This window comes from Myotis yumanensis, unplaced genomic scaffold (genome assembly GCF_028538775.1).
Source record: "Myotis yumanensis isolate MYYU_CA2020_CCGP unplaced genomic scaffold, mMyoYum1.0.hap1 SCAF_15, whole genome shotgun sequence".
Classification (NCBI taxonomy): Eukaryota; Metazoa; Chordata; class Mammalia; order Chiroptera; family Vespertilionidae; genus Myotis; species Myotis yumanensis.
Window position 1 is genome coordinate 47,232,575 of NW_027223766.1, and position 14,821 is coordinate 47,247,395.

Sequence of the window (14,821 nt, forward strand, 5' to 3'; positions counted from 1 at the left end):
TCACTATATTAATTCTAACTCATTTACTCAACCAGTACTTATAGAGGAACTATTCTCTGTACCAGACCGTATTTTCATAAAGACAGAGCACATCTGTCCCTTATCCATCTAAACAGACACACCCATGAACATGAATAAAAATAAAGCTCCAATTGCCTTTCCTTTGCCACTGTCTCAGTTTCTTCATTCCCACATCTCAGTACCACTTACCTGAATCACACCTCCCAAGAAGGAAACGGATGCAGCGATACCAATCCTTTCCATCTCAAAGTCAGATAAGCCCAGGATGCTTGTGTTACTTTGTTTGGTGAGGTTCTGGCTACTCGAAGGGACAAGCCGTTCCACTGCATTGGCTGATATTAAGGATGTCAAGGCACAAGTGCCTAAAAAGGGGGATGGGGAGGGGAATCTCCTATTAGTAACAGACTCAATAAATATTGTTGATGTCCACCACTGAAGTTGAATCCATGCTGTAAAACCAAGTCAATCTATTAGAAACACTCTCCTCTGCACCCCCATTACTCCAACCTTTGTTCCACTCCATGGAATAAATAGAAAATCACCTACTTATACACATATTCCTTCAACATACAACCACACCCATCTACTTGCTATTCCCTTCCAGACCATACACATCCCCATCTCTCGGTAGACCTGCACAGAGAATATCCCCAGTGTAGGGATTAAAATCATGGACTAGACATAAATCTAGCTCTTCCATTTTTTCTCTAATGTGACAAAGCATATTACTGTGAGTCTAAATTGCCTCATCTGTAAATGGGAGTCATATATCTACACTTCAGAGTTTGGGGCAATATAAATAAGATGATAAATATAAAGACCCCAGTACACTCACTGGCTAAATATGAGTTCTTTGCATGAACCTGAAGCTCTTTACCTACTATGCTTGCTCTTCTATCTACTTGTGCAAACCCTGTAGTCTTTCAAAGTCTGGCTCCAATCCCATATCCATAAGGATCCATTTCAGAACCTGCAAGCCAGGTTTAATCATTCTCTCTGTGCTTTCATAGGAGAGTAGACCTTTATTACAGTATAACAACATGCTGCGGCCCATAAAATGATTAAGTATGCCATTTCTGTGTAATGTAATTAAAGTTCAATGGTATTTCCCCAAAATTGTCCTGGTCTCACACAAATATGGGACCGTTTTCAATGTCTTATTGTGTAGCAAGTACTAAGCCAGACACTGTACATTAATCATCTCATCTAATTCTTACTGTAATCATGTGAATTTTTTTGCATTTCAATATTAAGAAAGCAGCAAATAAACCTTTAAAATTTTGCCTAAGCTCATGCAGATAACAAACAAAATATAAGACACACACCCAGGACTAACTCTAAAGCCCATGTTTTTAAGCATCTCGTTCTATTACCAGACCTCTATACTGGTGACAGCTCACATTATACTTGGTAATGCAGAGCTAAGTAAGCTAAAAGACATATTAATTAAAGAGCATTAGAGATTATAGCTTAGAAGAAACCTAAAAGATCAATTATGTGGAAAACACTTTTCAATATTTAAGTCACTAAATTTTAGAAATTCTTACCTTTATCCCTCAAAGTGCTTATTTTCTACATTTCATTGTAAAATCAGAACATTTGTCTCCCTTTTATGGGCTTTTTACAGCTAACACTGCAAAGAATCTTTAACAATAAACCGGTTGCATAGTAATTTAGCAATAGTTCACAACATGTATCGAGTGGTTAGGCACAGAAAGTGAAATGTCTTAGCTCGAATATTTACTGAGATTTTCCATAGTAAAGGTAGAAATGTAATCAACAACTAATGATCACTTCTCAGATCCTTTTCTTCACAAAGATGAGAGGCATCATCAGAAACAGAAAGTATTACCTGTGGCAACGTGACTTCCCATTCCAAAGATGGCATAAATGATGGCAGGAAAAAAAGACCCATATAAACCGAACACTGGGTGCACAGATGAGAGAATGGCAAAGGCCAACCCTGCGAAGAAGACCAGCATAATGAAGACCATTTTATAACTCAGAATGTAGCCCATTACAAAGCAGAATGAATATTGGCTTACTTAGTAACAAGATAAGCCATAATTTTATTATTCTGTTTGCTCAATGAGAGACTAGCATCATGGTTCTAAACAACAGAGAATTCACTCATTAGTTTATATTTCATTTCATTTCAAATGTTTGGAGTACTGCTCTTTGTCCTTGGCTACAAAGATAACTACATGAAAATATTTGTGCAGAGTGTCTTCCTGGAGAAGTGTTAATATCACAGCAAAATATCTTCGCACACTTAGCAAAGCATTTTCACATGTATTTTTTTTTTAAGTTTTTGTTTCGTTAATCCTCACCTGAGGATATTTTTCCATTGATTTTTTTAGGGAGAACAGAAGAGAGAGGGAAAGACAGGGAGAAATAGATGGAAGAGAAACACATCGATTGGTTGCCTCCTGCATGAGCCCTCACCAGGGCCTAGGCCCGGACAGAACCTACAACCAAGGTAGGTGCCCTTGACCAGAATTGAACCTGGGGCCCTTCGGTCCGCAGGCCAATGCTCTATCCACTGAGCAAAATTGGCTAGGGCTCACACGTACAATTTTATTTGCCTAATAACATCTGCGAGAGAGGCAGGATTTATATTCTCACTGACAGATGAGAAGCCTGACATGAAAGGTGACTAAGGCTGGGGCACAAAGAGCACACATTCAAAGTGGCCTCGTTGGCTGGTGACTGGCTGGCCTAAGATTGTGTATCTCAGAGGCTGGGCATGCAGTTCCCATACCTGAATATAGTCACATGAATATAGTCATTTAGGTACAATTTCTTAGAGTGAAAAAAAGAATCAACTTTGATTATTCAAAAAGTAAGAAGTAATTCATGACCACTCATTTTTATTCCTAATAGATTCTACTGTCTCCATACTTTGTATGTCGCATGCGCATCAAAGAATGTCCTGGTGTGTCAAAATGACTACTAGTATTTAAAGGTGACCAAGATAAACGTGACCTTGTTTGTGGCTGGTCCTTGGCATTAAACAGCTGGTTAAGGTCCTGATAAATCCATTCAAGTCTATATACACTCTTCTCCATGTTTCATAAGTAGGGTGTTCAATTCAATAAGAGCAGAATTACAACTCTACCTTTCTTAATTTGGGGTAAAATTCCTGCAAGTGCTGATGGATATTTGTATTACCTCATCTAACTTAGATAAGAGCAAAAGCAACACAATAAACAAAAGTATAAAGGAATGAAATAAAAAATGAGTATTAGGTTAAAGGATGTCCAAAAAGGAGAGAGAGAGATTGGAGGGAGAAATAAAAAACTTAAGATCTTTAATGGCTCGCCGAAACCGGTTTGGCTCAGTGGATAGAGCGTCGGCTTGCGGACTGAAAGGTCCCGGGTTCGATTCCGGTCAAGGGCATGTACCTGGGTTGCGGGCACATCCCCAGTGGGAGATGTGCAGGAGGCAGCTGATCGATGTTTCTCTCTCATCGATGTTTCTAACTCTCTATCTCTCTCCCTTCCTCTCTGTAAAAAATCAATAAAATATTTAAAAAAAAAAAAAAAAGATCTTTAATGGCTCATTATTTTTAAAGATAAAAAATCATGTATTGGTAATGCAAGATTGTTATGACTACTGGAAGACTTTAAAAGATGCAATATTTGGGAAAAAAGGTTTTGTAGGTGCAATAATGGCTAATATAGTAGAGGAATAGAAGAGACTCTATATTCCCACATAAATCTCATTAGTAGTTTCAGGGCCTGTGAACACTGCCAAATTCCCAAGGGGCTCTTAGTGTGAAGCTGGAAATTAACCGCAAACACCCCCTACTCCTCAGACCCAGGCTGCAGTGAGAATGGCTTCCATCCACATAGGATCTGACCCCTGACCAAGAAGGAGCGTGAAAGCAGGTAGGTAGCTCAGACTCTGCCTCTGCTGCTGCTACAATCTCTTGGCTGAGGTAGCTAGAGTGACACTGTCGCTACTGATGAGAAAGAGAATTGTTTATCACAGAGATGATGTTTCATATTTAAGATACAAATATTTTACTTTCAGGACGGTTTTGTCTGGATTTACACAATAGCAATTTATTCTGAAAATCAAAGGACATTGGAGCTGCAAGATTGTTTCTAGAACTTGAGAATCGTGCAGAATTATAGAGAGAGGGCCACTGTGCTGAAGACTTTATACTTTCTTGTCTTAGTGACCTCACTATAAAGAGGGGAGGCAGACTTAGAGGCAGGCAGTGGTTTCACTCCCCTCAGGCATAAATACAAGAACAATATTATTTTATAGACTGTAGTCTATGGTTATGGAGCTTCAGTTACTACCCAGAAAACGACAGCTCACACAACTCAATGGAAAATCATTCCCGTAGAATTCACTGCCCTCACTTGTCAATCCTGTTTGTGAAACAGCCTTGGGGAATAGCTTTTGGTCAAGATGATGAAATAGGTAAACTCTATGCTCACCTTCTCCAACGACCATATCAAAATTATAACTAAATTATAGAACAATTCTTGTTGAGAACTAGCTGAAGACTAGCGGAAAGGAATTCCTATAATAAAGGATATAAAAAAAGCAACATCAGGACCTCAAGATGGGGGGAGAGGCAGAACAGGCAGGTCCCACATCCCCCATGTGGAAAATAAGGACTGAGAGTATATCACAGATGCAGAGGTCCTCCCTGAGAAATGTGGGGTCCCCATCCCACATCAGGCTCCTCAATTCGGGGCATCAATGCCAGGAAGAGGAGTCCCCATAACACCTGGCTGTAAAAACCAGCGGACGTCAATCAGATACAAAGGGCTCCTATAGATGAAGGCACTGCAGGTCTTAAAGGGACCATGCACATACTGACTTGCTCAAAAACTCAATCACTCTAAACCAGCGGTTCTCACCCTGTGGGTCGCGACCCCTTTGGCAGTCGAACGACCCTTTCACAGGGGTCACCTAAGACCATCCAGCATGTCAGATATTTACATGACGGTTCATAACAGTAGCAACATTACAGTTATGAAGTAGCAACAAAAATAATTTTAGGGTTGGGTCACAACATGAGGAGCTGTATTTAAAGGGCCAGAAGGTTGAGAACCATTGCTCTAAACTTTAGCATAGGGGTAGCAGTGCAAATGGCTCCAGGAACAGACAGAAAGAAACTAAAATGACTAACCTCAGGGCAAGAGCTAGAGAGTCATGGGTTGGGAAAACTCTACTGAGGGTGCTGGAAGGCACTGTAGTTTCTTTGAGGAAAGTATCAGAAAGAGAAATTAAGTAAATACTCCCATTTACAATTAAATCACAGGTATTATGAATAAATGGGTGTGTATTCATAGGTATTTATTATGTATTTTATTATTTATTCCAAGGTGGTGAAAGACCTGCACTTGGAAAACTATACAACACTGAAGAAAGAAATTAAAGAAGATACAAATAAAAGGAAGCATATACCATGCTCGTGGATACGAAGAATAAACATTGTTAAAATGTTTATATTACCCAAAGCAATCTAGATTCAGTGCAATTGCTATTAAAGTACCAATGCATTTTTCACAGAATTAGAATAAATAGTCCTAAAATGTATATGGAATCACAAAAAACCCCCAATCGCCAAAGCAATCATGAGAAAGAAGAACAAAGTTGGAGGTATTATGCTACTTGATATCAAACTATACTACAAGGCAATAGTATTAAAAACAGCATGGTGCTGTCATAAAAACAGACACATACATCAATGAAATAGAGTAGAAAGTCCAGAAAAACTCCATGCCTAAATGATCAACCAATCTATAACAGAGGAGGTAAGTATATACAATGTGGTAAAGATAGTCTCTTCAATAAATGGTGCGGTGAAAACTATACAGTTACATACAAAAATGAAACTAGACCACTGTCTTAAATCATATACAAAAATACATTCAAAATAAATTAAAAATGTAAATGTAAGACTTGAAACCATAAAACTCCTAGAAAAAAAACAGGCAATAAATTTTTTGACATTGCTTTTACTGATATTTTTTTTTATGTGTCTCCCTAGGCAAGGAAAACAGAAGAAAAAAAATAAATCCATGCGACCACATCAATCTAAAGTTTGCACAGTGAAGGAAACCATCAACAAAACAAAAACACATCCTACCAAATGGGAGAAGATATTTGCCAATGACATATCTGAGAAAGGGTTAATATCCAAAATGTATAAAGAAAACCCTTTAACTTTTACAATCTAATATGCTTCAGGAGTTCCCACTTATTGTTCACCATGTCATTAGGCTGCCCTCAGGAGTGCAATGAAGCTCCGCTTCCACACATATGTTTCTGTGCCAGTAATGCCACACATTCGGCAGAATTTTAAGAACATCCATCTTTTCCCTTCTAAGGCAGCATAAAATTTTCATGGTGTAGGAACAGAGTTCTAGGTGATCCCTTAGAATTACAAGCTCAAACATCCTCATATTGCTCCTCAGTGGATTAGGTTCTTATATGGCAAGTCATGCACTGTAGGCCTCCACTCTGTCTCAATGCTTGTTTTCAGGTTAGAAACCCAGAAACTATTTCCCCCGAAGCGGTCACCCTGGCTAGGATGTGAACTAAATACTCTCTAGAGCAGAGTCTTATACTGCTTAGCTTGCCATCCATGTTGGTGGCATGTTTTAAGTCAATGGCCTTCTCTAGAATGTTTGCTCATCTTCAAAATACGTTCAGTAGAGTGAAAATAGGTATTCGTTTCTATTGTTTGTTGTGAGGCAAGAACAAAAAATTACCCCTTCTTTCTTCTAAGTCCTTGAAGAAAAGGAGCCTATGATTGCCAATATTGTATTCACACAAATGAGAGGTAATAATATATAAATGCGTTCTTTACTTTATATTTTGTTGCAGTATTTTCCTTGTATCTTCACCTTTTGAGTCTAAAAGGTGCAGGGATAATAGCTAAATGGAAAAGTAATTTGAAGAGGAGAATATTTGAACCTTCCTAAAGAAATGTCTTCTATTATTAATAACACTAGAAGCCCGATGCATCAAATTCGTGCAAGAATAGGCCTTCCTTCCCCTGGCTGCCGGCACCAGCTTCCCTCCGGCACCTGGGACCTGGGCTTCCCTCGGGCCACCGGCAGGCACCCAGGACCCGAACTTCCCTCATAGCCCTGGCTTCGTCCAGAAGGATGTCTGGTCTAATTAGCACATTATGCTTCTATTATTATAGATTGGTATTGTAAATGTCTAGTTATTTTGGAAGTATAGAGTATAAAATATAAACTATAAAGTGTTGACTTTGTAATTTAGTCCTAACTCTATCAGTTATTAGGCATGAGGACCAGGAAAAATTATTTAATTTTCTAAGCCTCCATTTTTGTATGTGGAAAATGGAGAAGAGACAGCTGTCTCTTGGGATTTTGTTAGGTTAGGAGAAGATAATGTATATGCGGAGCTTAGTACAACACTCCTTACAGCAATGTCATGATATTTCACTTTTCTTATCTCCATAGTGGGTAAGCATGAGCAACTTGAAAGGATTGTTTTTAAAAGAAGAGGTAATTTTAGAAGAATGTGTCTTTCGTTGCACCAACAAAAACATTGAAGTTCTCTCTACTGGTGTAGACTTATCCAATCACTGGTAGACTTCCAAGAGAAACAGTACCAGATCCATAACTTTAGGAGACACAAAGACTGAATAAACTTTGTGCTTTTCATCAATTGGGAGCTGGCCAGTTTTTCCTCATAACTAATTAAATACATAAATCATAAACAAAATTTCTCAAAATCTATAGAAGCCATACAATTAACTTACACATAAATGCTCTCACTAATGACATACCACAGGTATTTTATTATATCCCCAAATTTCTTTATTACCTGATATTTTACAAAAGTGAAAAAACAAATTGGTTTTAAATATGTCTTTCATTTCACATTAAGTTAAAGCAAAATAAATTTATAACATATACTGACACTATGAAAAAGCCCTTGTAAATTAATCACCTAAGTTTCAAAGTACGTGATAGTGTCTCCTTTGAATAAAACTGACTAAAATCAAGACTGGAAATAACTCTATTTTGAACTTTTATGAAATATTACTATGTTTTTCTGTTGACAAAATTGTCATTAAAAATGTAATATAAGACTATTCAGAAAAATGTGATCCCATAAAATGTGGTATTATGGATCTTAAAGCACCAGTTTCTAATCACATTAAAAACACAAATACACAAACAAGTTTGTTTCAACTACTAAATAATTCAATTAAACGAGTGCATATAATGTAATGGTAGGGATAATAGTTCAAGGCAGGGAGGTAGTGAAAATGCAAGGAAATATAAATCTACAAAGTCTGTTCTGAGGAGTGTTCCAAATTCTCAAGGCTGAAAAGTTAGTTCCTTTCTTGCTACAGTTAGTAAATTATTACCTTAATTAGTTAAAGAAATACAATGAGCATACCTTTAAGGAACACACACACACACACACACACACACACACGCAACTAAAAACTTTCACCAAGAGAAACACCTATCTAAATCCAGAAGGTCATTTAGAACCTTCCTTGGGAAAATTAAAATAAGACTTCTCACCAGTTTAAATTTCTTATTGAGAAATAAATACAGTGCATAATGTTGTGACAGGATAGTAAGAAGCGAGGAAAATTCTTAGGCAAGTGGAATAGGGAAACTGAGATGAGAAAATTAAACAAGGCCAGTTTGGGCAGCTTGCAGCCAGCTTGTGAATCACAAGACCTTATCTTCCCCAACTAAGGACATTTGAGAGCAAATAGCTAATACCTCTCCTCCCTAACCAGACAATACATAGCTTAAATCACCCCGGAACTGCTAAGGCAGGGGTGGGGGGAGGGAGAAGGAAAAAAAGGGGCATTTTATCTCACTCACTGAACAAAGGTAAGCAGTCTTGGGACTTACCAGGTGATCTCATAAATCCTGGGAAAGCTACCACAAAGCAAAAGGGGGACCTTGAAATCTAGTCTGTGCCCAAGATATCCAGCAGAGGAACCCTGAAATCTGTAGACTGAAAGTTATAAAATCCCTTGAACCCCACCAGGCATGCACTCAGATTAGCTGGGTGCCCACTTATGTTTCATGCCAAGTATAATTTTAGCAAATTTGCTTGCTTTGCTTCCTTAATAAATTTGCTTGCTACAACACTGCTGTCCAGTGTCACTCATTTGAAATCTTTCCTGCAAGATTGACAAGAGTCCCATCTGACCCAGGGGCTGTCTAATAACATCTTTCTGGTGTTCTATAACAATGTGATACAGAATTAAATTGGCATGTACAATCAATATTGTGGGGGAGCACAGGAGACTTAGTTGGAAAGTTTGTAAGGAGAAAATTACAACCTAGGTGTAATTTTCCTTAACCTTTCCAAACAAGTCTGTGTGTGTGCGGACCCTCGGGTGTTTACTGGAATCTTTATGCTTAATCTTTAGACATCCTTGCTTAAAGGCCACTGCAGACGCATATGTCCTTCTAAGAATGCTTATCCTGATTTTATCTAAAAGTTAAACTTTAGCTCAAAGTTCTGTTACCATAAAAGCCTGAAGAGGCAGGCAAATGAAGCTGTCTGATTCCTATAGCCAGGCAGTCCCTTAGCCCTCTCTTTCACAGCAATCATGTGTCAGAGTAATCATTCATCCATTGCTCAGAGTCTGCTTGTCAGCCCCAGCACAAAATAAGCTCTAAGGGCATACAGGATTCTCTATATATTTATTCAGATATTCAGTATATAAGTATTCAATGTGTTTATTTTCCTCAAATTAATTAAAAATTCATTGCATTAGCTAAATTGTAAATCTGAGGTCATAATACTCTTCCACTAAAACAAAGTGACCACTATTCTGCGTAAAACAGGAAAATCAAATGCAACACATTACCTTGTGTCACCTGTTGAACTGCCAACATGATCCCAGACACGGTATCTGGAAGTAAGTTTTCACTCAGATTGTAATGTAATGCCCATTCCAAAATCGGTAGCCGTCTTCTACACCACTGTTTAAAGCCCTCACAATGGGGAGCCTTCACTTTGCTCCAGAGCACACTTTTCTTTTTCCTGTTTGCCCCTGTCATTTTTCAGATGTTCTCTTGCAGAAGTAAACTTTAGACAAGAAAAAAAGTGCTGCAGAACAACTCCTTTCAATGCAAGGCTCCAATTCTTCCGTGGTTTTCAATGTCAAAGCTATCCAAAATATAAACCAATAAAAGAGAGAGGCAGGTAGAGAGATTAGCAGGTGCACTTAAATATATGCGGCTGGGCTGTATGTATTATTATGGTGCAGCTAATCATTCTAGATAAAAAATATAGATTAAAACCTTGAAACCTTATCTGAATGAGATGGGGAAATGGTTCATGTTAGGATAATATTTTTCCAATCTTGGAAAAGAAATGAGTTTAGTGTAAAGTTGGTCTAGAGCTCTCTCACCAGTAAATTCTCGTATATGCTCTGCAGTCTTAAATGTTTGGCTCCAATCCCATGACTAATGCAGTTCTGGGCATGTGTTGTAAGTAGGCTGGGTCACGTTAATGAAAACAGGAAGCATTCAGCTAGCTGCTCCCTCCCTATAAGCTCTGCAAAAAGATAAAACTTCCAGAGGGCTCAGTCCTGCAAAATAAAATCAGAGAATTCTGACTTACCTCTTTGGGAAGTACTAGTATACGTTTTCAGCTCTACAAAATTCAGAAACATAAGAGGTAATGTCCTTATCATTTTTAGATCCTGGGAGACTGAAAATATTCATTCATTCACTAACAGCAATACTTACATTTGTATTAAACTAGTATACTTCATTCAATATATAAGCAAATAATTTCAGAAGCTATATTAAGTATATATTATTGAGTATATTGAGTATATATTATTTTTATAATCCAAATTCACAATAAAGATCTTTTCAAAACATATCTAGGTCATAAATTCAAATCTATGCTGACAAAATAAGAAGATTTGAAAGCTTGACTGAAGTCACTGATCAACAGCAACGATTCGTTTAAATGTAATAATTTAAATTCATTTTTTAAACTCTGTGTTCCATGTTAGTAACAAAGAATTCATGTAATCAGGATTATTAGAATTGAAAAGGAGGCTGTACTGAAGTACCTAAACAGTGCCAGCAATTGTGCTAAAACGTACTAAGACCAGGAGGGAGCAGAAATTAACTTGATAAAATACTTTTGTAGTTTCTCAATCAAAAGACTCCTAAAAATTTTGAATAAATCTTTCCTTAAAATCTTTTAAGTGTAAATCTAGAATTCCATTTCCTGGGTTTTTTTGTTTTTTGGGGGTTTTTTTGGTTTTGTTTTGTTGTGTTTTTTTTTTTTTTTGCAATTTCATGTACTTAACACATTATTTAAAGCATGCCAAAATCCTACTCCAAAGCATGGTATCACTCCTACTTATAATCAGCAATACTAAAATATCTTTGTGAAGAAATTTATTCACACCCATAAGATGATCAGAGAATCTTTGACCCAGCCCATAAAATTCAAAAAGACTAAAGAATATGTATGCAAAAGTTTCAATGGCTAAATGTAGATTAAAGTTCACTACTATGTATCATCTATATGAGAAATCTGTTCCCGAATGTCTAGGCAACACCTAGATAAATAATAAAAAAGCACAAGCTTATCTTTGACCTACCATGAGAAAGTACAGAAAAATTCCTCTTTCTCAAATATTATTTTGATTACAACTCTAACATGTTTGATCATTCAGTGTTCAATATCAAACTTAAACTCAAGCATGAGACCTCTCTCCCCTCCCCTATACCCCTCTGATTAGCTTCCCATCAACTCTATTTAACCCAGTAATTATTGATTGAAGACCACATACTGTTAGACTCTGTGTGAAGTTATCTGAAAGAGGGGATATATATTGTCTTTATTGTCTAGGAGTTATTTAATTAAGGAAATAGGAAAATGTATAACTCACTCAAGGCAGAATGGGATAAATAAATAATCAAGTCACACAGTAAAGCTATGGAAGCTCAGAGGAGGGACAATTACGGTCCCACTGAGAAAAAGCCTTCGCACACCGCATAGACCCTCTGTTCCAGCAGATAATTAGACTCACCCTCTGCTGCATACTGGCCCTCCAGCATAACACTACAGCAATTTCCCTAGCTCCCTGGTATTTCTCCTTGTGCTAAACATTTATCCAATCCTTACCTCTTCCATGAAACTTCTGATTTCCCCACAGTTCTCTTCTTGCTGCAAACCCAACATCCAGGTAGCCCTTAAGCTATTCGTGGGTGTGCAGCTGCGCTCCTTCTCACTGTCTGTTGGTTTTCTTCCTTGGAATCTACTTCATGTGATTTTAGCCAGTCACGCTGGTGAGATTGTAAATTCCTTGTGAGGAGAGATTATTCACATAACTCGCTTTGCCACTTTCCTAGGACCTAATAGAAGGTTCTGCAGACGTAGGATCCACTCAATAAGAATTAACACATGAATGTCCCTACTCCTGAAAGTATCCAAGAATTATTTAGTCTATTTCAGCCTGGCTCCAGGCTATGCTGTTAGAGGAACAGGAGACTAGGTGGAGAGAGAAAAACAGTTAGAGATAGTAATGGGGAAAATAAGGACTCCTCCCCATTCAATCACCATGTAGGGAAAGGTCTATCGCTTTTCAACACAATTCCTTTTGCTACTATTAGAGAATGTGGATAATGGGAAGAGGAGAAACTAGATAGTGAATGCAAGAGAAAGGGAGGAGACAAAACAGAGAGAGAAACCTCCTGGGCTGGGGTTTTAGAGAGTTTTAGAGGTTGGCATGTAAGAGCCTCTGGAGCAATTATGAAGTATGAGATAACTGAGCCAGGCTCAAATGAGGAAAGAGTCTTTAAAGAAATATTGTTCAGCCCTGGCCAGTGGGGCTCTGTTGGTTGGGTGTTATCCCATGCACCAAAATGTTGCTGGTTTGATTCCTGGACAGGGAACATGCCCGGGTTTCGGGACCAACTCCTGGTTGGGGGGTGGGGTGGCATGTAGGAGGCAACTAATGGATGTTTCACTCTCACATGGGTATTACATTTTCCTCTCTCTCTCTCCCCCTTCCTCTTTCTCTAAATTCCATTTTTAAAAATCTTTAAAAAAAGAAATATTATTCTGTTTATAAATTGGATCACATTTAATGGTTTTTGAGAGACACCAGTAAAGATTGATATTCTTATCACATTACTTTTTTATTAAATTTATTGAGGCGAGAGTGGTTAATAAGACTATATAGGCTTCAAGTGTACATTTCCATGAGACATGATCTGGATAGAGCATTGTGTGGCCAACACTCAAAGTCAAATCATCTTCTGTCGCCAAACAGTTGACCCCTTTACCCTTTTCTACCTTCTCACATTACTTTTGAATGTAACCTTATGCTTCTTTGAACATGATCTGTGTCGAGACTGGGACACCTAAAATGCTGATTCATCTACAGGTTACATTTGGAAATATAGACTCAGAAACCTTGGAGGGCATCAACTCCAAGTCCATGCTTACTTCAGGAAGCTGATGGACAGCATTTCTAAGAGGACACTGCACAAGGTTCCCATCTGAGGAGGAGAGCCGAGGCCACAAGGGCCACGTTCTGCTCAGAAGCCACGGAACTGGCATGGGGATACACCCACAGGGAGGAAACATTTTAGCAAGTCGTCCATTAGATAGAGTTCCTTTTCTTAATCGTTACCTTTTCCAGTTTTACATAGGTTGGCACTGTCCTGAATGGAGCCTCTGTTTTATTTCTTCCATCGACTGAAATTAACAGGCTTAGCAAAAGAGCCCATTCTAATATCCAGACATCCTAATTATTAGAACATATTTCCCAATTATTGAGCCAAAATCTGCTCGATACTGTTCAGAAATACCGCGACCTCTCCATGGGACTGCGCCTAGGCGGGTCAGTTACAGTCCTGAACAGTGCAGCTCATGGTTTACTCCTGACAGGCCAGCCAGTCGAGCAGAGGGAGCCACGTCCTGTGCTCCCAGTGCTTTGACATGCTTTGCTTTCTTTAGATTACAGAGCCCTTCCAGTCTGCTTCTTTACCATTTTTTTTTTCTTTCCAATGTTATTCTATATTCTGTGACTTATTTTGACTCATAACAGAGATAGCTGTAGTGAAGCAAAAAAATAAAAAAGCGTAGGGAAAAGAATTACTTGTACATTCAAATGCTTCTCTTACAATGATTGAAGGCATTTTAAAGGACATGGTTATGGAGAGAGAGAGAGAGAGAGAGAGAGAGAGAGAGAGAGAGAGAGAGAGAGAAAGAAGAAGAAGAAGAAGAAGAAGGAGGAGGAGGAGGAGGAGGAGGAGCGGCAGCGGCGGCGGAGGAGGAGGAGGAGGAGGAGGAGGAGGAGGAGGAAGAGGAGGGAGGAGGAGGAGGAGGAGGAAGTGGAAAAGGAAGAAAGGTATAATAATTCATTCCTGATCAATCAAAATCCATGCCTTCCTGGTGTGGGGCAGGGGCTGGGAGGAGTGCAAAAGGGTTGGGGGCATCTGTTAAATTGTCAACAATAAAAAAAATAAGTACAAATATCACCCAAAATACCCAAACCTTGGATTATATTTTCCTTTTCAATGGTCTGCTGGACATTTCTAGCAATGTTCAGTTAGCATCCTTAATTTACCATGTCTTAAATCAAACTTATTTTTCACCAAATCCATCACCTCTTCCTGAATTCCTTAACCTCACTACTTGGCACCAACATTCTTAGAGACACCTGGGACAGAAATCTCAGAGACATCTACGTCACCACCTTTTCCTTTTCATTGACATTCACTCCATCAGTTCTGTCTCCCGTCTTCAATCCCTACTGCCATTAACTCAGCTC

At 38.5% G+C, this 14,821-nt stretch overlaps 1 protein-coding gene across 3 annotated transcripts in view; it reads right to left on the reverse strand.

Moving 5' to 3' along the window:
• SLC26A7 (solute carrier family 26 member 7) overlaps nt 1-14,821 on the reverse strand; it is a 53,863-nt gene that overhangs the window by 32,193 nt on the left and 6,849 nt on the right. For all 3 annotated transcript variants that reach the window (XM_070392293.1, XM_070392294.1, XM_070392292.1), the window contains exons 3-7: nt 12,166-12,345; nt 10,424-10,603; nt 9,878-10,179; nt 1,874-1,984; nt 211-383 (exon numbers count right to left, since the gene is read on the reverse strand). In XM_070392293.1, the coding sequence (XP_070248394.1) occupies nt 211-383; nt 1,874-1,984; nt 9,878-10,070 (477 nt within the window). In that variant the 5' untranslated portion in view covers nt 10,071-10,179; nt 10,424-10,603; nt 12,166-12,345. The remainder of the gene's footprint in view (nt 1-210; nt 384-1,873; nt 1,985-9,877; nt 10,180-10,423; nt 10,604-12,165; nt 12,346-14,821) is intronic.